Here is a 27,754-nt window from a genome sequence, read left to right on the forward strand (position 1 = left end):
GTCGTCCAGAATGATGAATAATTTTAAGTACAGCATAGAATTGTAATTGAACATTTAATGTTTTAACAGAAGGATATCAAAACGGCGGTCCAATTAGACAGCGAAGTAGCGAAGTACGTGGTCCAAGTTCTAGTGGCTTAGTCGTATTTTTCTGCTACCGGGTTCGATCATCTGGTAACCAGTTACCAGTTACGCTGGGTGTATTTTTTACGGGTATATCTTCACGGGATTACGTACACGGCAGGAAGGGTGGTGGATGCAAAGGGGTGGTGGAAGTACTCTACAGTGTATCGTGCAGGTACTGAACGCGGTTAGGCGCACCCGTGTTCCAGAAGTTTCTTTCTGGTTCGTTAACCCTTGCCACGAGCGATCGTGCGTGTTACGAGACTGTAACTACGTCGCTCTGCCGAGAAGGGTACATACGTCGCCACGACCGCGATTAGAGCACTCGGAACTCCCGCGCGGAACTCCCTCATTAAATGCTTCTTGGAGACGAGACAACCGGAAAGTTTTCGTCTTAGTGGTGGAAAATACTGGACGAGAAGAGGGATAATTGTGGAATAAAAAAGATACTGTTATCATAGCGATTTCGAACGTTCGACTATATGAGCGCCAGTTTCGATATAGTGAAAAGATGGAGGACGTTCGTGGTGACACTGTGGAATAATGCGACTGAGCGGGTCCGAGATGCCTCAGCGAACAAAACGTTAACAATGACGACTTCCAGCAGATACAGTAGCTACAACTGCCTTACCAGTTGGGATAGCTACGATCGGATTCCAAGGTATCATTATCATTATCCTTAAAAAACGTGTTATGTCAAATTGTTAATATTTTTTTTGAATAATTTATTTATCTTTGTAGTTTTCAGCTAAAACACATAAAATATTTCTTCTGCGTGAATATCAATTAATATTTCAATTTTTACGAAAAGATTTGAAGCAGCTATATATATGTAATTAATTATTTAAATTGGTTCGCAATCCTTAACGTATATTACGAAGCGCAAGCGGATTTTGAGAATTTGCTAATAATCTTTATTAACAAATTCTCTTTTAAGCTCGATTAATTTTAACATAAGGACAAAATCTACGCTATCAATTATATAATATAATCAATCTAATTTGTACTCTACTTATTATATGTAACCACGCAAACATTCATTTTATATTTCTGCTCTGTTTGTACGATCAAGAATAGCTCAATAACGAATTACATTCTTTTTCCATTAGTCAATTTCTTTTGATCATCTATTTTGATCATCTATTTGACATCTTTATCACAATGTTGCATTTTCGTCACTATTTTACATGTCGTCCATTTTTCACACTTTCGCAGTTTATAGTGCTCATCCCGAATGTATTAATCGCACGACGAACTTTTACTATTCTATAAAGCTAAGGTTGATTTCGACGTGCCCCGGTTAACTAGCGATGTGTTAGAGCACACGAGTAAATATTTGCTCCGCAATCTCAATCCTGACTTCATATATTCATCTAACTACGGATCCGTTGATCGTATGACCAAAGCCATTCGAACGTGTTTGGAGGCTGAAATGAAAAACTACTTCAAATATTAAGATCATTAAAAAGAAGTAATTAATTTTTTATTATCCTTAAAAAACGTGTTATGTCAAATTGTTAATATTTTTTTTGAATAATTTATTTATCTTTGTAGTTTTCAGCTAAAACACATAAAATATTTCTTCTGCGTAAATATCAATTAATATTTCAATTTTTACGAAAAGATTTGAAGCATTAGATTGATTATATTATATAATTGATAGCATAGATTTTGTCCTTATGTTAAAATTAATCGAGCTTAAAAGAGAATTTGTTAATAAAGATTATTAGCAAATTCTCAAAATCCGCTTGCGCTTCATAATATATACGTTAAGGATTGCGAACCAATTTAAATAATTAATTACATATATATAGGATTTTTAAGTTAAAATAGAAAATCATTTTTATAGCTTTTATATTAATTAATATTAATATAAAAGTTACAAACAATTAATTTCATTAATATTTAAATTAATATTATGTTTAGTCAATTATTATGACGTATTTAAAAATAATAAAAAGTGTTCTTTTTAAGAAAATTTGTGTGAAAGATTGCGTCCCACAATTTTAGTACGAAAAAAATCTGAAATGACTAAAAATTATTGGTAAATAACTATTGCAATATCAAAAAAGTTACAGCCCTTTTTTTCTCTCTCTCTTTTTTATTATATTAGCGTTAATTGATGCTTTATTATTTAAATTTATTGTGTTTCGATGTTTTAATACTTTTTGTTTTTATTTGTTTTACTCGATAATAACAGATAATACTTAAGATTCGATATGAGAATTCAATACGCAATATAGATAAACGATACAGTATCTGGGATACTGGACTATTTATTTTCAATCTGCAAGCGATAGAAATAATGGTCGTCTTCAGTGGCAGATGAGTTTGCCGCTCGTTAAAATACGTCAAACGGCCACGGCTCGTTCGCGTTTCACGGGGTATTTAGCTTTGGCTATCTTGTTACGAGCGTGATCGCGAGTATCAATAACGGGAGGCATTATAGCACTCTTCCGGCGCGAACGAGGTATTATCGGCGTGCTTGAATGCCGATGCGCGAGATATCGCATGTCGTATATGTGCCGTCGAATAGAAATATCTGAATGTAATTCGTTTTAACTTAACAAGAATGTGTTGAGAGTTAGAGCTTTGATACAATCATTCTGATATTTCTGGTGACATTTCTCTTTTTTTGTGCCAATTCTGACAATTTAATTGATTAAACAGAGATAACTAGCAGAAATTGAAAGCAGAAAAAGTAATTTATCATAAAATTTTTCATAAAAGGATTGATTTTGTATGAAAAAAGGAATAAAAAAATAAGAAGATTTATAACTTTAATAGGAAGATTATTACTATAACTTTATTTTAAAAAAATGCTGTTGCAGTGACTTTCTAAAGTCTTTACATTGTGAGGTAAATATATATATGTGTTACATAAATAAAATATATAGTTTCATAAATCTGCAAAGGAAGTTACACGAGATATTTCTTTTTATATTTTTTAAATATGAGTTATACTCACAAATATAAGTACACTATCTAATTTTATTCAAAAGAGAAATAAAAGGAAGAATTATATAATTTGATTTTACAACTATTTAAACAATTATAATAGAAGTTTTATATCTCTTTGAAGAGAACTATTGAAGTCGACAAAAAATTAAATGAATAATTCTTTTATATGTTGAAAATAATCTTCTGACAGATATTACTATCAAATTTTTATTCGCGTGAGTGAGAATTTTCTATTATAACGCAATATGCCTTTCTTTTTATCTCCGTATGAGAATCGCTTTATTCGATGAAAAACTTAATTCGACACTGGTGAAATTGGCAGCTAATTGAAGTTTTGTGTCCATTCATACTTGGATTTACGAGTGAGAAATAAAGTAACTGACCAGATGGATTCTTTTATCTCTTTCTATTGACTATCATTTATTCTTCAGTTTCACTTTAACCGTGTAATGAACAATCTATTATGTCACTTTCTGTTCGATCTTTCTTTAGATATAATCTGTTAGCGCAACGAATACTTGCCTATTTTGTTTTGTTTATCATACATCTTTAGTAATTGTATTATAGAAAACAGATTTAGAGTGGATATGAAACAACGGCGTAAAATAAGAAAGTTTGTATTTCTTTGTATTTTTTCTTTAAAATACATTTAGTTTGATAACGTTTGCCAGTTCGAAATTACGTACATTCTACTATTACTATTTTCTTAATTCGTCATTGCTGTTTTCTATTCACTGTTGTTACTGTTTGCGTGTGATGTTATCCGCGCGGAATTTCTTCCGATGAAATAGCGCAAATGCCATAGATTTATTTTTCTTTGATTCTACTCTACAATATGCAGATACAATGGCAAAGCGAATTGTAATAGCAACGTTCGTAAAGCTTTTTGGAATTAATAAGAGATTTCTACGTTACTTGCTTTTCTAACGGAGAACTCATAGCTGTTTATTTTTTGTTTCGTATTACTGCTTGCGTGACAGATTTCATTCAACGTGAAATTTCTTTCGGTGAAATGATACTTTCTGTTTTAGTAAACTATGTTTCCAATTCTTTTCACTTGTTAAGCATTTTATTAATTATCTTAATAAAATCAAAAATATTATAATGACAAAATATATTTAAATAAATCATATAAAATAAATCATATAAATGGACATAAAATAATGAATATAATCTTTTTAATAGACAATCTCACGTTATTTGATTTCATATCATTAGTTTTCATATTAGTTTATAAGATTGATATCAGTTTATAAGTTTATAAGATATGAAAGTTTTCGAGATTCGCTGTAAGAATTATTATTTATTTTATTTAAAATTTTGTGCAATATTAATAATTATGACTTTCCGTGTTTTCGAAAATTTATTTTTTAATGATTTAAGTCAACTACAATCTGTTTTTATTGTGCAGTATTTTAACTTATCAGCTTATAATACACATATTTTTAAACGTTAGGTATATTTAAAACGTGATTGTTGTGAGAATTATTTTATGTTTTAACTAATATCTTTATAATTCTATATAATTTATAGTTTTAAAAATTAGAAATAAATTTAAAATAGAAATAATTAGTCAAACTTTGTTTTTAGATTATATTTAAAAAAAAACGTACGGTTTTTCATATTTATGTAACATTTTATTTATTTATAACTATTTTATTATAAATGAAAAAATATAATGAAAAAAAACAACATGAGGGCAAATGAAATTTTTATTTTCAAAAATCTCCTTACCTTCATCAAAAGTATGAAGAAAGGTATGTATTTTTTAAGGATAAACTATATAAACATTATAATAGAATGAAATAATAGAATATAAAATAGAATGTGTATATAACATACTGCACTGTAATAAAATAATACGCTTCGCATATCGATAAAATACGTTTAATATTTTCTTTAACAGACAATAAAATTATTACGTCGTTATGGTATTGAAATATTGTACAATGGAATTGCAATTCTCTTAGGGACGATTGAAAGCGATGCTAGCAAGTGGATTATATTAGGTTATTGATAATAGGATCACATTGCACACACTTTACCGATCTATTAAATAATGTATCGTGCTTCTGCTACGTCTTCATTGTGGAATTTTACATGTGACAGGCTTTTGTAGCGAGGCCTTTTCTGAAAATTATATTCATACGACGAAAAAGACGCTTTGAGTGCATTCACGTACGTATACTATATATTAACTATATTTAGACTCTTACGTCGTTACGTCATAATTCTTTGCAAAGTGCTTTTATGAAGTTATAATGCATGCGGAATGTCAGCAATGTCTTGTAATTTTATTTATTTTAGAAACTTAAAATATAAGAAAGTGAATTTATATAGTTTATTTTGCACAGTTTATTTTGCCAACTTTTAATTCCTGTTTTTAAAACTACAATCTTAAAATCTTCATCTATCATAATAAATTTAAAGTCAAAGGTATATTCGTTGATATTCTTGTTTTATTTATATACGTATTTTATGATAGAATATGACAACACTCGATAGTTAAGATTTTAAACGCCGAATAATTCCTTTTTAATTTTTTTGAATTTATATATATAAATTCAAGATAATTGCTTATGTGTGCCGCCAATCACGTGCCATTATTTTTAATAGATTTGCAATGTTACGACTCAAAGTCAGAATTTAATTTTTTCTTTAATAAATCGATAATTAAATATTAAATATCAATTACATGCCTTCCTCCCAGAAATTCTTATTACGAAAAATATTATCTCAGCCAGAATTCAAACTTAGAATCTCACAATTCTTCGTCGATATTCGACTATTCTTGCCGAATATTTTTATTAATTCAAATATTTTATATTATTTTAATTTTTTCAATACATTTAGAATAACAATATTTTGGAAAATAATGTTTTTTGTTAGCATATAGTGTGTATTTTTTTTTATTTAATACTACATGTCATAGTTTGATTTCAAAATTTATTTCCTTAATTTAAACATTAAGCGCATAATATATATTATTATTTTTCTTTAAAGTTTTATGCTTGATACAGAATTATAATGATAATAAGTAACGAATTATTACGTATTTTAATACGTCGATATCAATTTGCATTTGTAAAAATTGTAAAAAATTTTTTCGGCTGCACATATTTGATTAATTTGATGATTTGAATAAAATTTTAATTTTATTTAATCTTATCAAATACATACTTTTTTAAAGGAAGCAACTACAAATTTATTAAAAAATTGTTAAGCTAAAAGTTTATTAAGTTTAATATACATATAAATATATTACGATAGTGCGACAATTGAAATAATTTACGGTATTATCTAGTGTAATGTTACTAGATCATTTCAATTAGTATCTACCTATAGATATACGAATTTGTGCTGACATAAGGCCCTCGTACCGAGATACTAGAGGACCGTTTGCGGTAATCGAAATGCCTTGTTCCCGCAAACAGTCATTGCCACCGTCATCTCACCAGAAATCCGACGTGCCCCGTCAGGATCCCGCTTCTTGTCCTGTTAATGAAACACGGCCGAGTGGCAGTCGCTGTCGAGCTAGGTGCTGCCGAACCCGGACGGCAAATTGATCGTAAAAGCGACGGCCGGCACTTCTCGGGCGACGAGTTGGCAATTAATTCCTGCCACATTTACACGTCGCGAACACACAAGGGTCTCCCGCGAACGCGATCTTAACTAACCGATACTGGAGCATAGTGCCCCAGAACTGTCGCACTTTCTCTCCTATGAAATGCTAATCAATTGAAGAGAGCAAAAACGACATTTCAGTAAAATGAGGATTGTAGTATGCTATCATTTAGCAAATTTGAAATAATGATTATATGAATAAATTTATTAGAAGAACTATTTGTTTGGAATTATGATAACTTATTTTGCTATTTTAAAAATTACACGAAGATATATATTTGAAAGTGTAAATAAATACACTTCATTTTTTGTCAAAATTAAGATACTACATTTTAAAGTTTTTGTTAAAAATAATTTCTAAATAGATCTAAAAGATTAAATAATTTTTAAATAATGGAAAATGAAAAAAATACTATACATTTAAAACAAATTTAATTAATATATTTTAAAAAAATAGACAATTATAGAAAAAAATGACATAATCTATTATTTCAATTCTAAAAAATTTATATTTGAATAAATGTTTAAATAAATTGTATTTAAATAAATAGCTTTATTACTTACTTTTTTTATTAATTTTCAATCACTTTATTGTGCTAACGCTTTTTTAGATCTTTAAGAAAATTATTATTTAGACTGTATGTCTATTTAGACTTTATATACTAATTATTATCTTTTACAGTGTAATTTTTTTATTTAAATCTAATTTTTTTTATCTAATTTTTTATTAATATCTATTAATCATTATTATCAATTGATTTAACTAACTAATGGCAAACATTTGGAGCGTAAAATGTAATTGTTCAGAATTAATTGTATCAAAATATGACTAATGTAATTTGGATGCTTTCGGTTTATAGACTTAATTACATTTTAATGTTTTGTTCAAATTATCAATGATTTGCTTGTTGCATTAAAGAATTATTTATATTTTTCTTAATGTTATTTTTATTTATTATTCAACTTATTAATGACTATGAAGAATAAAAAGTATTGATAATAAAAATATGATAAGGAATAAGTATGCATATAAAATTTCTTTATTAAATTTTTTTAAAATTAGATATGAATATAAATTTATAACTTATAATAAATAATAATTGTTAATAAATATTTATAGAACAAGTATTGATATAGTCTAAATAAAAATTAAACAAAATTAAGAAATAATTTTAGTAAATAAAAACATTAAAAATTATGATGTATAAAATTATATTTATAATCAAACAAGATGGAGAGCACAAATATGATAAATTATTCGATCATACCATTAATATCTCTTTTTTAAAATCTCTAATAGATTGTGATAGATACAAAGCATAATTTATTATATTTGAATTTGCGATAAGCTTATTTGTCATTGCGACAGGTTTCAGCTTCTGTACCTTTAAACAATGGCAAATTACATAAATTACATAAATCAGTCGCGTGTCGATCATTATGTCGTCCGCCATTCCGTATCAGTTACGGTGCACTCTACTATAATGAACCACTTGCAGATAATAAGCATAGAGAACAAAGAGCCGCAAATGTCACTGTCGTTAATGCGAGAATTGTAAAATAAAATATTTTTAATAAAATTTATGTAGAGCAACATGAGTGAGACATCTGATTGTATACTCTGTGACAAATATAATCAAATTATAGTATATGTATTTCCGAGGAATTGTATAATAAGCGAGAAGGATTTAAATATAATTAAAACTTTGTTTATTTTTAATAATTATAATAAATTTAAAATAGAATAAATAATAATAAAACATTAATTTTATTTTTTTACGATTAATATAATATTTAATATATGTATATTATGTAAAAAAATAGTAATGTACAAAATTTATTAATGAATTCAAGATTTATATTATATATTTAATATTCTAAAATATGTTTAATATTGATTATATTATTTATGGAATTTTATATTGATGTTTAATACAAAGTATGGGATCTTTTAAACTCAATAGAATTATGAACTTTGCTTTCCAGCTTTATGTGTAATTTTGCTTTGAATTTTAACATGTATAAGAATATAGATAGAATATATGTATGAAATTTAGAATAAAAGACTATTCAATTTTATTTTATATTTGTTAGTACAAAAAATTAATATAAATAATATAATATATTAATTTTAATTTATAATAATTTTTTAACTTAGTGAACTAAGCATATTTTTATGCTGTGTGTGTGTGTGTGTAATAAATTTGATAATTATTTAACTATCTATTATTTATTATATTAACAGTTAATAACACAATAAATAACATGTATTACTTTTTGAAAATGATTTAAAGAAATCTAAAATAGAAATTTAAGGGACGTACAAATATGTATTCAACATAAATTGCGTCAAATTCTTCGATGATATGAGCTAAGAGTTAAAATATGAAATGAATATGTGTAAATTTACTTCAGTGATAGTAACAAAAGAAATTAAAAGATATTATGCATGCTATCAAATAAAAGAGATTTGCGTATAAATTAAATAAATACATGTAAGAGCCAACAAATTTTTTTTAAACTTTTGTAAATTCAATTCATCACAAAGCGGCGCAATCGATGAACAGACATTTTGATTTTAACCGTCAATCTATCTTGAAATTTCATCAAAGCAAGTGATTATATTACAATTGAATTTAATATCCGTTCGTTATCGTTAATATTGATAATGAGGTCTTGAAATTATCTTCGAACGATTATAATAGGATTTTACTTCGCACTTTGCTAAGTGCAAAAGAATCTTTTCCGGAGAGAGAAAAGTTTTCTCTTTGATTAATTTAAAAATAAAATGAATGAATAAAATGAATGTGTTGATTCATTTTTGTATGGATAAAGCATCCATGATTTCAATTGGTCGATTATCTTAAAAATATTGTGGAGCTGTAACATTTCTGAATAATTTGTGTATAGTTTACTGTGCGTTCTGTAAATTTTATTTGGATATTAATGTTTTTAGGTAAAATTTAAATTGTATATATTCTTTGCATTCGAAAGGATTACTTTATTTAATTTAATGCATAAAGTTATTATAGACAAATAATTCTCTTATTTTTATCTTATATTAAAATATAAAAAAATATTTTTGTAAGTGAATTATATATTTTATATTCATCTATATATTATCTATATTTTATAGCTGCATATTACAGCTTCAATATGTTTGTATTATTTGCCAATATTTAATTTCTACGTAAAAAAAACTGGTGATGTGTTTTAAGTCAGTTAAAAGATCTTTAGATATTCATTGCAATTCGAATAAACTTCAAACAATAATAACAGGTAAATAAAGTATAAAATAAAATATTAAAAAATATCAACAAAAATATATAAGTCGTATGTTTAATCGACGCTTTTAATTTGTATAAACTTATATTTAACTTATATTTAACTTATATTTATATTTAATATTTTGAAATAATTTAAATGATTTCTACTTAACATTTTAAAATGATTTAAAATAAATATTTTTTTATACAATAATCCTATTACTATTACTATTAGAGATATAATTACATTTTAAACATTAATTACATTTATTAAAATTACGCAATTCTAGAAAATTTTTTTTAGAAATAAATGATTAAAATATTATATCATGTTTTAAAGGCTATGAAGAAGAAAAATAAAAATAAAAATAAAATTGAATGACTTACACGTTAAATAATAATTTTAATATTTGATAAGTTTAAGGAACTCTGGGAACTTAAAAACAAATAATTCGTATCTAATAGATTTACTGCATCACCTGTTGCCGCTATATAGAGATATCATTGATGTTTGGAGATTAAACCAGATAAATTATTGAATGTATTTTTGAATATTTAATTATGTGTTATGAGAGATGTTTATTTTATATTAATTATTATAGAATTTATTTAATTATTATTTATTAATTTTTTATTAAGAAATTGATGATGCATGCAATATATTAAAGCAATTTTTGTTTTCAAAGTAAATTTCAAGTGACTGAAAAATATTCTTGTGCTCGAGCTTTATAAATATATACTTTATTAGTTGAGATAAAAGAGCATTGGACATCAGAAGCAGAAATTTTTCTCTCATTGAAAGCACTTTCTGTTCATAATGTTTATGCGAAAAGCTTTTCAAAGATCTACCAAGTTTGAAAGTGAATTATTTAATAAACAGCTAATTAAATTTATTGAGTAGGTCAACATTTCAATATTTGAATATTTACAAATGCTTTTTATAAATTTTATAAAGAAAAATATAATATAAGAGAAAAATTCAACAAAAATTGTTACTTATATTCTATTCAAAAAAATTGTTACTTATATTCTATTTAGAATTATAATAATAATATCTTAAAATACATTAAGATATTATTACTTAGAAAATTTATAAATATTATTTTTTATATTATTTTTATATTATTTATTTTTTTAAGTTAATATGCTTTAATTATAGCATTAGAAAGGAAAATTTCATATGTCAAAATTTATCAGCTATTTGTAATTTATTTTTTAAATTTTATTTTTATTTATGAATTTTTATTTATGAATTGATTATATTTAATAATATTGATATAATATATTATATAATTAAATATCTGTTATGTTATTTAAATTATAGCAATCATAATATTAAATTTAAATTATAGCAATCAAAATATTAATTATTAGATATGGGAGTATAATTGTAATATAATTGTCACAAATTGCGTTGCTTGAAATAAAATTACATAATTATAGTTTTATAATAGTTAATATGCTGGATAATACTATACGCTGTAAAAAGCAAAATTTACACAATATTATCTGAAGAAGATTGCATTCTATGTATTACACAAGACGAGGTATTAGTAGAAATTCATTTTGACAAGATTTTGCGTTCCACACATATTACTTATTGCGGTACAATATCACGACGGTCTGACGTGAACTATTTTCTGTTTTATGGCGTCTTAAAGTGAGCGACTTCGCGGGAAAACATCATTTTCTTCAAAAACTTGTTAGAACACTGTCGGAGCAAAGCGCCCTTGGCGCTTTGGTGAGCTCGATGAAATTCTACCTTTATGCTTCTTCGCCCCTCGTCATCGCCGACAGTTCTTCGAACGAAAATGCAGGTGTACGAAAGTGTCTTTTCAATCTCTCATGATTTTTTTGAAGACTCAAAGTCTCCAAAGCGTAGCGGATAAAAAAATAACATATTATGGAAAAAATCCAATTCTGAAAAAGAGTTTGGTATAAGATATTTTTGTCAAAAATTTTTCAGAAACTTATTGGCAAATTAAATGAATACCAATAATTTTATATAACATGCATTTAACAGATTTTTAAAAAATTTATACATTTTTGAATATTAAGCATTTAAAAAATATAAAAATTGTAATCAAATTAAATATCAAATATTAAATATCAAAATATATCAAGACAAAAGCTTAATATGTTATAAATGAGACAGAATTAAATACCTTATAGTCAATTTGTTTGTCATTTTCCAAATGCAATACATTTATTTTATTTAATTTGTATTATTTTTTTCTAGCATTATATGTTATATAATGACATTATAATAAATTTTGTATTCTTATTAGTTTTATCTTTTTCTATATATGAGCTCAGACTTCTTTCTATTTATAATTTACTAATTTATATTTTATTAAATTTTACAAAATTTAGTTTTATTGTTGACATACATTTTATTCATAACTTAACTGCATTTTGAAGAAAATATTTATAATGTTAAATTTGCTTAGTTATAATCAATATATTGTATTGTATTTATGTATTTTTAATTTAAAGTTTTTCTATACAGAATCTTTTTATGTAAAGTATTTCTATACAAACTTTTCTATATAAAATTTTCCTATATAAAATTCTTTCAAAACTAGAACATGTTACGACTTGTAAAGGAGAAGATTATAATGAATAAATCTGATTTTGATATACGAAAGAAAGGCGCAAAATTTTCACGCTGAAACTCTGAGCAATTCCCTAAATATGACGTGTGTGTGCTGCTTTGTGTAGTAAAGAAAAAAAGAAAAAGAAGAATAGAAGTGGACATTCACTGAGTGCTCATTATACAGTTTTCTCATTGTGCACAAGAGCCATCCTGAGCTCGCGCGAAAGTCTAATCGAAAACTTTTGTACTCCTTGGTGCTCTCCCAGTTCTCCAGTTATATTTCGTTTTCCCTCCGTTGTCCTCCCTGTGTCTTTCCCGAACGGATCTCAAGAGGGTTATAGGACTTCACGAATGGCAATGCTCGAAATAAGAGAAAAGAAGGAAAACGTGACGCGACAGCGAAGAAAAAAGTCACCAGAGAGAGAAGTAACTCGCATAGCAGTACCAAATCGAATCATAGCACCTATAGGAAATAGGTTTTGGCGGATCATACACTCGGGCCTGTCTGATCGGATAGTGTTCGAATCACTGCAATTGTTGTGGACAATCAACGCAACATAGAGTTTCTAAATTTTTCTGAATTTTTTTTAATTTCATCGATAATAATTATTGATTTTCTCAAAATATGTGTAGATTTTATTACACATTTTAAATCAAAAGTGAGTGGCAATTTTGAACTTACAATATAAAATTAATTGTTTCCCATTTTAAAATGTAAATACGATCTTTTGTATTTATTAATTGTAAAACATTGCTTATAAAAATCTAATTTGCATGAGATATGCGTACATTCTTTCGTTTCATTGGCGTTGTACGTCATATAGTTGATGGAAATGCATGAGAAACGAGAATCCCGACGGGTTTATGAGCGATCGAACAATCTTTTGACGTAGTCGTAGGGTTGGAAGTTTCTTCTTTCAGTTTTAGTCGTGCGAGTGACGCGTGACGTCTAAATCCCTCCGCTCAATTACTGAGATCACTTCGACTCGTCTCTTTTTCCCTCGTCGAACTCTCAGAGTCACCTACGTTCCAGAATTCTTGCCACATGATGCGAGAAGAGACACGGCGAAAGTCGATTTGTCAAGCCATAGAAAGAAGCGATCAACATCATGTAGTTAATACGCGCGACTCTCAGATACAAAATCCACGTGCACAAATTATGCGAAAAAAATCCTATTCATATTTTCTCTCTGTTTAATTTTCATGACATTTGTGAGACAAATATACTCTATTGCTTATACATTATTTTTTCAGCTTTAATTTTTTATCATATCGATATACTTACAAGAATCTTATTAAATTATAATTTATTATTTAATTTAGAAAAAGATAGTTTGGAAAAAGATGACCGTTTAAAATTTATTTAAATTATATTTACTTTTCTGTTTACTTTCTGTTCTATATGTTCTGTATGTTTCTTGCTTCAAGATTGATTTACATATAAATTTTTAATTTAATTAATTTATATAATATTATATCAAATATTAAATAAATTAAATTACATTAAGTGGAAATTGTATATTTGTCGAAAAATTTAAATCCCTTTTTTTTCAATAATCTAATTACATTATTTTACTAAACTGAATTATCTCACTAAATTTATTTATGTACTGTTTATGCAATTTATGCAGAAAACCATTTACATTAATGTAAGATTTTTTTACCGTTGACAAATTGAATCGCTTTTATTTTTTACAAATATTATGTTTTATAAATTATGTCCATTTACTTGTGACGCATCCATGGAAAGATTTTCTACAAACGGATGCGATTTGAAATTTATGCTGTTTCATCGCATGTATGAGAAATCATAACAAAGAAAGTGGGAAGTATTTATATGTCTACGCTGTATCCATAACCTTTTAGATTCGGGGGTAGTGCAACAATGTCGGTAGTTTATAAATCGATATTGCCGACCTCGAGGAAGACATTGTCACGTTGTACCGTCTCGTGCGATTGTTCATTTCGATCTGACCGCGTTTACAGCTTTACAGCTTGATACACCCTGTTGTGAAGTTCCGTATCATGTCTAGAGAATCCGCTGCTGTCGTAACAAACTGTATGATACATGTCTATGCCTAGAAGGTCGATTTTGCATTTCTACCAATCAGCGACTTATGTGCCCTGAAGCCAAATACATCGTAATTAATCACATTTTTTAAAACGAGAAGTAAAACTTCTGCATATATCTAAGATACTTTTAAAATACTATTAAAAATTTGAAATAATTGAAAGTTTTGTTAAAAAAATGAGCGACAGAATTAACGATAAATTATTTATATTAGAACGCATTAAACTTATATTTGATATCTAACATTACATATGACAGATATCTCATTATAATATAATTAATATAATGTTAATTTTTTTTGTAATAATTATGTTTATAAAATAATTTTTAAATATTAATTATATGGCAATTATTATGTAATTTAAAATTGAGACTTCTTGTTTATGCATATGTATAAAAAAAATATTTTAGCCATTTTATTCACATTATTGCATCTGCATGATTTAAAAGTAAAAGTAAATCGTGTGTTGTTTTTGGTGTGAGATAATAATTGACTATCATAAAAGTTGATTTACTATCGCATTGACGTCAACATCATAATAGAATATTCATTTCTCTTCTTTGTTGAAACACATGGAGTGTTTCTTCCTCGGTGTCGTGATCCTTAAATGTCATTGTGGGTGCGAATGTTTTATGAGCATTTCTCCAGAGTCTCGTAAACCGAAATTCTGCGATCCATCCGCACCATGAATAAAAGCCCGCAGAATATAGGTGCGTTATCGTTATAAGAGATTTTAGGAAGAACAATCGCAAGCAAAAAATGTTGGTTGTTATACCGGCAATTATGTTAAAAACTAATTGTATAAATTAATTTTAATTTTATAAATTGACTTTAATTTTATATTTCTATAAGATAGAATTATAAAAAAATTGAGAAAATAATTTAATGATTACAATTAACAATAAAAATGTGAATTTAACGTTTTCAACATGATCATGTTGATACGGATATTTCAGATTACTTTTTCGAAAGAATTTCTATATTAATTTGTGTTAATATCAATAATATACTATTGGAAGAATGTTCTTTTTACATGGCATACAATTGAATTTAAAATTTTGGTTTTATTTATGATATTTGATTAACGTTCAAAAAATGCAAGTGGAAAAAATAAAAGAAAATGTTGTTATTATTAAATGTTATTATTAAAATGTTTCTTTTAATCCAACTTTGTAATATTTGACCCATCTCCCAAAAATATAAAAAATTATCTTTATTAAGTAAATAAAAGTAGTTTGAGTCTTTATACAATTAGAACAATCATATTGTTTTTGAATGGGAAGTTTTTTTTATTATTTTTTTATTAAATATATACTGTTATCCATTTATAATCTTTTTTTGGAAATAAGATAATGTATATAATTTAATTAGATAGAGTAATTTTTTTGTAATTTCTTGATAATTTACTGTATTTAAATATAATTAAAATTTATTTTTCATGATAAATTAAAAGCTTTATAAGCCTCCTTTTTTTAATGCTAAGAAAACCCTCTTTTTAACTTCGACTTTTTAACTTCGACCGGAATTCTCCTAGATACACACAATTAGCTTGGAACTAATTTAACATTCGTATATCATGACCAACATGTCAACCCAAAGGCACTCCCTTGACATGTCCTATAATGCAAACCATATTATCTTAATTACTGCGCCGTGCGTCGTCATGGCGCTTACGCGCACTTACGTCGTTCTCTCTTAGGTTCCTAAATTATTTATAAACATCCAGAGAAACAAAATGAAAAAGCAAGATAACCATCCAACACGCAACTTCATGCACGTGACTTTTGAAATGCATACACGTGGTATAAGCAAATGCGAAATCTTCCTTCGTCATTCTTGCAATAGTCGCAATACTAGGAGAAAAATAACTAACAAGTCCGACATTTCTAGCAACTGGGAACATACATATGTATGCAAGAATATGAGCTTGTTTGCTTTAATAATATATATTTACTGAAATATTATTGAAACACATATACATATTGCATTTTATTATATTGTATAGTTTTTATTAAGAATATTTTAAGATAAAAAGAAACATACGCATGCAATACAATCGTACATTATAACGACATTTTTCAGCTTGTTACATAAGATAAAATTTTAGGTTTTGTTGTTTAGAATTGTTATTTGATATATAGGAATAAACGTTATATGTGTATATATATGTGTATATACTATTTTATATCTTAGAAATTAGTGAATTATTATAGAATTATTATCTTTTAAATTTGAATATTTAAATATTATTTATAATAATTTTATTTTGTAATTATGAATTATATTCTTAAAATTATAATGAACAGATGCAGAAATATACATAATTTGTCCACAACAAAAGAATTTAAAATATATAAAAATAAAATAACACATTTTTTATTAAAAATGATAATGCATATCAGTTTTTATTACCTGTCAATGAAACTTAATATACTTTAGTTAAGAAATTATTTAAAATTGTTGAAGTAAATTTAGAAAAATCACTGAATAATACTATTTAGATTTGATGATATTAAAAAATTTTTAATATTATTTTAATGTAATACATGAGCAAAATTAATTATACTTGGTGTTCTTTGAAATAGTTTTACTAACATCGTCTTTGTACATAAAGTTTTTCCAGCGTCATTACCCCCTTGCGTAGAGTAATCTTCTTAGAATTTACTTTTTAGCGATTGCTTGGCAGTTTGTTCGTTTACAAACTGGCTACTGATAATTAATTATATCAAGTCTGCAATACCGGCGGGGGAATTAGCAGAGTTCAATCACTTGCAAAACTCGCAGCCTATAAGTAAGTGCACTCGGTCCATTACTTAATTACTGCTTTTCTGTCGAGTGATTAATTATTACGGTGGCTAATTAAAGACTCGTATTGGCAAGCAACTGCAACTTGCTCGATTGGATTCGCGATTGATTTAAAGGATGAAATATTGATGAAATTTTCTTCTCATTCGATGATTGACGGTTTTTAACGATAACACAGTAACGGAATACGTGGAAAATACGACTAGATTATTATCGAAATGAATATTGCAAAATATGGTGTTATCTCGAGCATGCTTATTTTTTGCTCTTACCCGTTTCAGTTAGATATACATATATTTTCACGAGCGAGAATTGCTCACCTTGCATATCGGATGGCACCATTTCGGTATCTCGCAATCCGCGAGATTCACATAGACGGTTTATCAAGACAACCAGAAAAAAGAAGCAAAAGCACGTTTTTTTCTTACGAATATGTTGCGATCTAAGTATAAGGTGACAATTTTATTAATCTTTGAACATTTTATTACGAGTATATATAACTTTAGATTTATTTAGTATATATAACTTTATTTATTTCCCGATTTTTTAAAAATAAAATCTTTATAAGAGTAAAATATAATATTATAAATATGATATTCATGATATTAGTAAGATAAATATATATATATATATATATATATATATATATATATATTGTAATATGGCAATATATATATATATATATAGACAATTAATACTTCAATGATAATAATCTACAGTTACATATTATTTAAAGTATTTAATTATTAACTCAATATCAACTTTGTTTATTAAGAATAATTTAAAATATATAAATATAAGCTTTTCATAACAGCACGATAAAACGATTATTGAGAGATATTTCCAGAAAGTGTTTATATATTATGTATTATTTGTAATGTATGTGTATTAAATTGTAAATATTAATTATTTTGTGATAAATTCTTATATATATGATATTTTTGACATGTAGTACAGTAATATAATTTAGATAAAAAATATTTTTTTAACTATGATTATATAAATACTTATTTCCAACTATTTTGTTTTTGCGATATATATATATATATATATATATATATATATATATATATATTACATGATGAAAACGTCAGTTCAGTTATATAAGATAAAGTACATACAGGATTAGTTATAATCCCTAACTCTAAAAAAGTTTCTTTTAGATGTTGCTATCATGCGTACATCCTAGGCTTCAGTAAATCCCACGTATTTGATAAACTTTTCGTTTTTTATCTTTTCACTTTTTATTGAACAAAAAATTAAAAATTTATTTATAAGAATATTAGAAATATAGAATAGGAAGACAACTATTGATAAATGTTTTTATGTTAACAAAATTGCAATAATTTATATTATATGCATATTTTAATGAAAAAAGGTATAATAAAGAAATGTATTAAATTTTTTTGATTGTAATAAGTATTCCTAAAATTAATATTTTTTTTTTATAGATATTTATTTGTTATAGATATTTAGATATCCAACTGTTTAAAAATAAGTTTTTAATATTCCAAAATTTCTTTTTTTGGTTATTTATTTCTTTTATTTGTACTATGCACTTATATATTTTTTATAGAAAGAATCTTACACAAACATACGCACATACACATATACATACACATACACACATTAGATTCTTCTAATTATCTAAAGATTAATTTGTAATTATTCTTTCGCGCTATGTCATCTACGTCATGTAATTGTCATTTTAATTTTGTGAAATATTAAATCTTATAAATCTTATTATGTTTATAATATAAAATATCATTGTTTTTTTTTTTTTTTTATTGAATCCTTTTCCTTTTACATTTTGATGCAATCCAATCAGATAGACATACTAAGAATTGAAATATAACCGAGCAAAAGGAATTTTCAGTTTGTGACCGTTATGTGTAGCGTAACGAATAGTTTCTGGAATCTAGTGCAATCCATTATACGCAAACTATTACAAACTGACGTACACTTTGTTTTATTTAGTTTCTAGTTTCGAAGCGTGTATATACACGCGTGTTAAGGCCGTATTCACATACATGAAAATACGTTACGACATATTACGGTAATAAAGCGGTCAATGGAGTGCAAGGTTGCACTCCGATGGATATTTTTACACGACGACCGACGTCGTAGTTCTATTTGTAGTGCGCGAAGGCAGGTCGCTATATAATTATAGACGGACATGATATAGATCGAGTATATTTCAATTAAATGATGAACAATCCTAATGCAAGACTGTATTTTTAGTTTAAAAAATTAATGTTACTGGCCAAGTGCTTTCCAGATTGAACTTATCTCTCTTTACATCCAAATGAATTATTTCAGACTGACGGAATTCTCGGGAATGTTACACAAATTACGTTCATGATATGGCTTTATATATGCTCTTATTTCGAAGAATTAATATGTTGGATAATGTGCATCGCATTTTGTATTTTATATTATATTTATAAAATTAATTATGTTGATTTATACATAAAAGAATTAATTATTACTGTGGTTTATAAATGATGACAGATATAAAAATAATATTGAATTTTGTTTGCATTGTTGAGTATTATGTAGATTATCTTCACAAAACCCAATTTACAAAAAAGTAAACTGTAAACTGTATATAGATTTGTAAAACGTATAATTTATTTGTTTTCCAATTTTATTATTCAGTTAAACATTTATCAGAAAAATTCTGTCGCGAAAATGTAACATTGCTTCTGTTACGAAAAGATAAAAAATAAGCTACCACTTTATTTGATTTCAAGTGGATTGTGGTGAAAGGAGACATTTTATCAATAATGAAAAGAGCCATTTCATTGAATGCTTTTTGTACATAGTTGACGCATCAGTTTTGATCAAAAATTACATTTATTTTTATTGAAATACTGCTTTCAACTAGCTAACAAAAATTTCACGTAATAGTAAAATATTTTGTTAAATATTTATCAATTCAGTTTTTCTTTTACATAACTTTTACCTCTTTCAGAGAATTTGTACATTTGATGTGAAAAGCAACTTTCTATTATATAATATTAAGAAAAGAGAAATTGCCTATTCCTTTATTTAAGTAAAAAAGGTATGTATGTTGAATAAATTCTCCGTTATAAGTATCGACAGATTTTAGTGAAAATTAACAAATAAATTTCTATCATAAATCTGTGCATCTCATAGAAATGTAAATTAATTTATTCATCTATGTCTCTTATATAATGTTTACAAGCATTGATTAATATTTATGAATAATAAAACTAGAATGCAATATATGTTTAAGATAATTATAAATATTGAAATATATCATCTCTGAAAATAAAGAGTTATGTCTTGAAAAAATATTAAGAATTTATACCAGGAGAACAGTAAAATAAAGTGTATTTATATAAATATTTATTAAAATTTAATAACTTAGAAATTTATAATTAATGTATTACATATTATTATTGATATAGTCTATTTAACAAATGGATTTAAATGTAATCTAGTTATTAACTAAAATAATTAATAGCATATCAGGTAATGACATATAAGTATTTTCTTTATTCATTAGTTTTTATAAATTGTAAGTGTAAATTTTAAAGTGTTTAAAGTGTAAAGTGTAAATTGCCATTAAAATATCAATATACATTTGTCATATGTCATTAATATACATATGTAATACTCATATAGCGCGCAGCGTTATTTGTTTTTGTGCAATCAATATTATAGAGTGGAAACAATCAACTAAATGGTATAAATTGCAACAGACAAATCTGTTGATTGCAGATTATGTAATTCGTGGAGTAAAATTAAAAAACCAAAGTTTTGATTGATATGCCAAAGAATATGTAGCAGCCGATACATATATACATAAAACATATATAATCAAATGGCTCGTAACTATTGGATCAGAATGAAGATATATCGTATGCTCTGATTTGATATATTCTTTTACGGCTTAAAGAAATTTCAAATGTTAGTACATTAATCAACTTATTAATTACATCACATATGTTAATCAAGTAAACTTACTGATTTATAAATATAAGAACTTAAATACTGTCTATATGGACTGGCTTTATTTAATTCAATTTATAGTTTTCTATTATTCAATTATATAAATAATAAAAGGTTAACTGAACTTATCAACAATATGTATCAATGAATAAACTAACTTGCTATGTTGCGGGTAAGTCAAAATTTAGAATTGTCTTGTAGAGGAGCAATTATTTAGGATGTTAAGTCATCCGTTAAGCTTTCAGTTTGTCTGTCTGTAGTGTCAATCTTACATGGGAGTTCACATCTAAAATAGATACAGTGAATTTGGACAACGATGAGAAACGGATATTTGTCTTCATAAATTATTTGAAACAATTGTTCAGCAATCGTTCTTCAATCAAAATTATGATATTTATTTCAATATGAATAACATAGTTTTCTCCTCGAAGAAGCTTAATAAAGTATTGTAAATCTACATACTTTAAATACATTTTTTATATCAATATAAGAATATAAGATATATTAACATAATAACATTATTACAAATCTAAATTTGAAATATTTTGTCTTATTAAATTATGAAAAAATTTGAAAAAGACAGTATTTTTGTATTATAAATTATAATATCATTACTAATTCATATATATAAAACTGGATATAAATATTAATTATAAATATTAATTAATTAAATTACATTAAATAATATAATAAGAACAATAAAATTTTATATATTGTTAATAATCTTAGTAAAAAATAGTTACTTTTTATATGAATTAAATATACCTTGAGAGGCAAAAGACCGAAATTGTCTATGTGCCTTTTGTTTCCATATCAAGAGCTTAATCAATCGGCAATTACAGTTTATTCCACATCAAATATTTTAATATTATTAATTGGTGCACATGAAATGGAGATTAATAATAACTCAAGGATAATAAATTTAGTAATATTTAGTTTGGAATATTTTCTCGTAAAAATAAATTATATTTTATAATATAGAAAATTTGAAATTATATTTGATTATTATACGAATAAAACGTGTATATGTATTATATAAATATAATTTATAATTACTTGAAATCAATATTTAAAAGATTTACTAAAACTTGTATGAGTAAAAACCATGTAGTGAATTAGAGAATTAATAATGTTTCTAAAATTGAAAAATGAAAGCAATAAACTAAAGTTAAAAAATATATTTATCAATAAATTTATATATGAATATATATAAAAATTAATTAGAAAATTTACAAGTAATAATACCACCAATAATAACATATATATGGTGAATGAAGGAGAAGAGCGGAAAGTTTTTTTTCTAAAAGAGATTATTTCTTAAGAGAAAATAAATAGAGGAAACAAAATAAATATTATTTAACAATTTTATCTTATTATTTTATTTATTTGTTACGATATATTAAGTATTTTAGTTATTCTAGTTTAGTTTTCTTAATAATAATAAAAATTAATTCGAGACTGAAATTTCTTTCTCTTTACGTGTTATTTAATTATTAAATTGATTGATATCATAATTATTGATATTATTAGTCATGTTTAATAATAAATTTATGTTTATAAATGTAGTATAGGTATATATTGTGGAAAAATCGAAGCCACATTTCTTAACATTTATATTGATTGATCTTTTATTGATCTTTTATTATGATTATTATGATGATCAAATTCAGACAATATAGACATTTGGTTTATTAAAATTAAAATATTTTACTTTGTTCAGTTTAGTCTTATTTCCTTTGATCACACGCGAAAATGGCTTTATTGAGGCAATAATGCATATTAATCCGCAATTCAATAGATATAATTATAAATTTAATTTAACTGAATAATTGTTCATTTAATCACTTTTTGCTACATGGTTATGATTGAACACATACAAAGAATTATTAATAATAATAATTTACTCAAGTCACATCCAGATGTAATTTAAGTTACAAATGAAATTTATTTCTATTTCGTCTTTCTGATATTTAGTAGTTATTTTAGTTTAATTTACACAAATAATTAAGCACAATATGATTCAGATTAATAATTAAATTAAACTCTGGATATTAAACTTAGAAGAAATTTGTAAGTCAAAACAATGTTATGATGATTGCAATAATATTACAGTGTTAAATAAATAGATAAAACTATTATATATTAAAATATTTTTTGGCAAATACAGATTAGATGAAAAATTATTATACAAAATCCATTTTGATATTGTGATTTGATATTTATATTTTATATATAATTATTTATATATATATATATATATATATATATATATATATATGAAACATTTATATGAAAAATTTTATCATATTTATGCAATGTTGATATTATATATGGATTTTATATTATTTATGAAGATATATTAAAATAATTGATAATAAAAATTTCTTATGCAACATACTTAAGATTTTAATTTGTATAAAAATTGATTTTTATTATTTTGAATCTAAGTTATTTTTAATACTTTAATAAGAAACAATGGATTTATTTAGACTGATTTAGATTTTTGCAATCATTTTCTTCAATGAGATGAGTTGCATTGGTTTTACCGTATACCCGGTGGGAAGTCTAATGCGGCTCGCAAATGTCACTCGTGATTCCCAGAACGCAATTTCAATTGGAAATCGCTGACGATCTCTGCGAATCCACATCCCTATGCGATGTAATTAGAAACGGCGTCGTAATGAAGCTGTCAATTATATCCTGACGATGCAGTATGTCGTTACCATTCTCGATTTGTCGCTGCATTGAAGCAACAATCTCAAATGACGATTAATTGATGATTATTAACACTATGATTTATAAACTTCTTAGCCTAAAGAACTGCCGTTTAAGTAATGATGACAAATCTGAGACTTTTTTTAAATATAGTAATATCATTTAAAATAACTAAATCGCTTTGAATATAAACTTTTTTATCATTTTTTATTTTTTCCCTTTTTTTTAATATTTTAATTATTATAATGGTATTTTTATTAATTTGTACTAAAAGTTTCCCATGTATATGAACACTATGGATTCAATTTGGATTCAAGGATTCTAAATTTAATTTTTATCTAAATTTAATTTTCCCATTCCTTATTTTGGTTTTAACGAATTTTTATAGTTAGAAAATATTTCTAATCTGATTGCAAAAAACTTATCTACAAAAATTATGAGTTCACTCGTAACAGCGTAAACGCGTTCTCTCGGTTCAAGTATCTTCGAAATAGAAACATTGGTTGCACCAGTCCACGTATTTTGTCAGTGGCATTACTCACAGCCCACTAAACATGCTTTTTCCATCTACACGGCTGATCGCGTTAAATTACACATCGTGGAGACTGCGGCGATATCCGCGTGCAAAACTCGAGTGGTATTGATACATTTCGCTTTCTATCGCTTATAGAATCAATAGCTTCCATGGAGGATTTGTATTCTTGTCAAATCATTCAAACTCGACAATTTTTCACAATTGCATCGCTCCACACAATATTTTATAGAATATTCAAATTGGCGAAATATATTGATATATGTCTCTTTCCATTAGATTTTTTTAAGTTCAATGATTATGAGATGTAGTTATACATATATATCTCTCTTACGTCGATATTAAACACATGCCAATTTTTTATTAAAAATCAGAAATTTTCTATTTTCTATCAATATTTAATTTAATTTAATGTATTATTTATTTAGTAAGTTATGCATTGAGATATAGGGCGAATACAAATATAAATATAAATAAATTGATATACGAATGATAAAGCGTCAGCAAAATTGCCACTATAAAGCTTATCAGGAAATATAGAGTAGTAAACTGAAAAAAAAAAAAACGATATGTTGAATGTATGAGATAGCATAATCTATTATAATCTTATTACAACTATTGTGACAAGATATAAAAAATAATTTGCAAATTAATTACTATTAAACTTGTTTTCCAAAAAAACTTCAGCAAACTTTTGATTTGTTTTGTCAAACCATTAGTTATGTTTATTAGGTGTATAAAAATAATTAAATTATTTTATAAAAATTTCTGTTGATTTTTTGAAGTATAAAATAGCTAATATATTAATTCTTGTTTACCCTTGTTTATTTGTCTTGTTTAGAATACTCGGTATTTTAGACATTATTTTATAAAACTTATTGTCAGTTTTATAAAAAGATACCAAATAATTAATTTTTTATATAACGTAGATTACAAATGTCATCATGAAAATATCTATCGGTGTGTTCAGAAAATTTTTAATTTATCTCTTTAAGTGTGAGAGTGCGCGAAGTCAAACAGTTGGCTCTCCATCTCTTCCATCTCGATCGGCATCATTTCTTTCCATCAGCTTTCCGCGTTTGTCGAGGACGGATAGCCTAGGTCAGGCATTCGTGACGTTATGTGGGTCAAAGAACCAGTTCAACAACTGGGAACGATAGCATACGACAGACCGCCTGTCGACGCCGGCCCGGTGACGTCACGCGACGCTATTCTCGGCGCAACGCCAACGCATTTACCGCGGCTAAAAATAAGAACTGCAGCGGTGCACCAAGTGCGCAAAATGACAGCCGACTTGTCGAATAAAATTGACCTGTTCGCCTTGCTGCAGTACTAACAATAATAATAACAAAGGTCGTTGCACGCTCTTCGTTCCATTCTTTGACCTGAAGTACAATTTGGAAGTACATAAATGAATATGATGACTGAATGATCGTTAAAATCAATTATTAAAAATGATAGAGAAAATATTTCATATTTTAATTATCAATTTTTTTATATTATATTTATATTATATTAACTACATATTTACATAAATAACTTATATATTTTTTGCTTTTAAATTGTATATGTAAAATTATTTTTAAAATTATTTTGCATTAAAATTTTAAACATTGTACACAATTTAAATTATTTAGTAAATGAATAAACGTGTGTAGATTAAATTTTTCATACTGTTCGAGAAATGTCTAATGTATAACATAAATATATAATAAACTTTTTGTTGAAGCTATACTTTAGATGTTGAGCTATCGTATAATTTACGTTATAGCCAACATTAATTTCCATAATAGATCTTACAGAGATGTTGCTCTATAATGCTGGACGGAAATGACTCGTGGGATACAATACTAGACTAGATTGTAATAATGAGAATTTGAACAGCGTATATGTAGCATACTGCGTTGTTCAATTAGTCATCTGAACCTAATAATATAGCGAAATTTTTTATCAATGTTTTAATCTCATAATAGTTGTCGGTTGCCAACAAATTCTTTTATGTTGAATAAATATTTCCTCATGATATTACATGATATTATATATCATATTTGTATACATAAATATCGATTTATATATAAGAACACCATAAAATTTATTACAAGAATTGTGAGAAAAATAAAAAGAAGAATTGCGATATATATTATTAGCAGTTGTATACGTTACAATGTATAACATATAATGAACAACAATATATGGAATTTACTAAAATTATTGAATGCAATAGTTGAACATTGTGTTAAGTTAAATAACATCATTAACATTTTCGAAAAGTTTGCGGAATATCCAGTTAACAATAATACCGTTGTATATCTGCTTTCAGAGTTCGCGTTGAGTATTATGTGAACGAGAACACATTCAAGGAACGTCTACAGCTATACTTCATTAAGAATCAACGTTCGAGTGAGTAAAGATTAATTATTTGTATTTATAATAAATTAAATATTTTAAATATTTTTAATATTTTTAATATTTTAAATATTTTACAAAAAGTTTCTATTATAAAGTGAAAGATTTTGTAATTCTCACATATTGCTACAATTTACATCCTCAATTATAAAAATATATAATAATATATAATTAAATTTAAATTTTAAAGAATTTAAATTTTAAAGAATTCTATTTTGTTCTTCTATTTTGTTCTATATTTTCGCGATGAAAGATTGCCATAATTGTCACAATTATTATAAAATTGTTTTTTTTCTATACGTGAGCACGAACATGATATATCATTTATTTATCATGTATTTGATATTGTACACATACAATTAAACACATGAACATACATATAATACAACACATCACATTAAATTGTAAAGAAGGGTAAGATGGAGAGATCGTATAAATTCATATCTACAATTCTATCTCACGCTATTTGATAGCACTATTATATTCTACACTATATTGTAACACGCGAAATATAATGACACTATTAAAATATGTCATGTTTTATTTATATATTTTTATAACTTTCTAAATTTTTTTATTAATTATATGAACATATATATTATAAAATATTATATATATCTTTTGGTACTAAATTCAAAATGATAACAAGGTACGGAGATAAGAATATTTTCGATAA

General features: G+C 25.7%; 1 protein-coding gene across 6 annotated transcripts in view; it reads left to right on the forward strand.

Annotated features, from left to right (window-relative positions):
• LOC105427039 (potassium channel subfamily T member 1) overlaps window positions 1–27,754 on the forward strand; it is a 95,989-nt gene that overhangs the window by 63,628 nt on the left and 4,607 nt on the right. For all 6 annotated transcript variants that reach the window (XM_089083698.1, XM_089083699.1, XM_089083700.1 and 3 more), the window contains one exon: window positions 26,993–27,072. In XM_089083698.1, coding sequence (XP_088939824.1) covers window positions 26,993–27,072 — 80 coding nt within the window. The remainder of the gene's footprint in view (window positions 1–26,992; window positions 27,073–27,754) is intronic.

The sequence above is a fragment of the Pogonomyrmex barbatus genome, unplaced genomic scaffold, assembly GCF_055798465.1.
Source record: "Pogonomyrmex barbatus isolate J1 unplaced genomic scaffold, ASM5579846v1 scaffold8, whole genome shotgun sequence".
NCBI classification, from domain to species: domain Eukaryota; kingdom Metazoa; phylum Arthropoda; class Insecta; order Hymenoptera; family Formicidae; genus Pogonomyrmex; species Pogonomyrmex barbatus.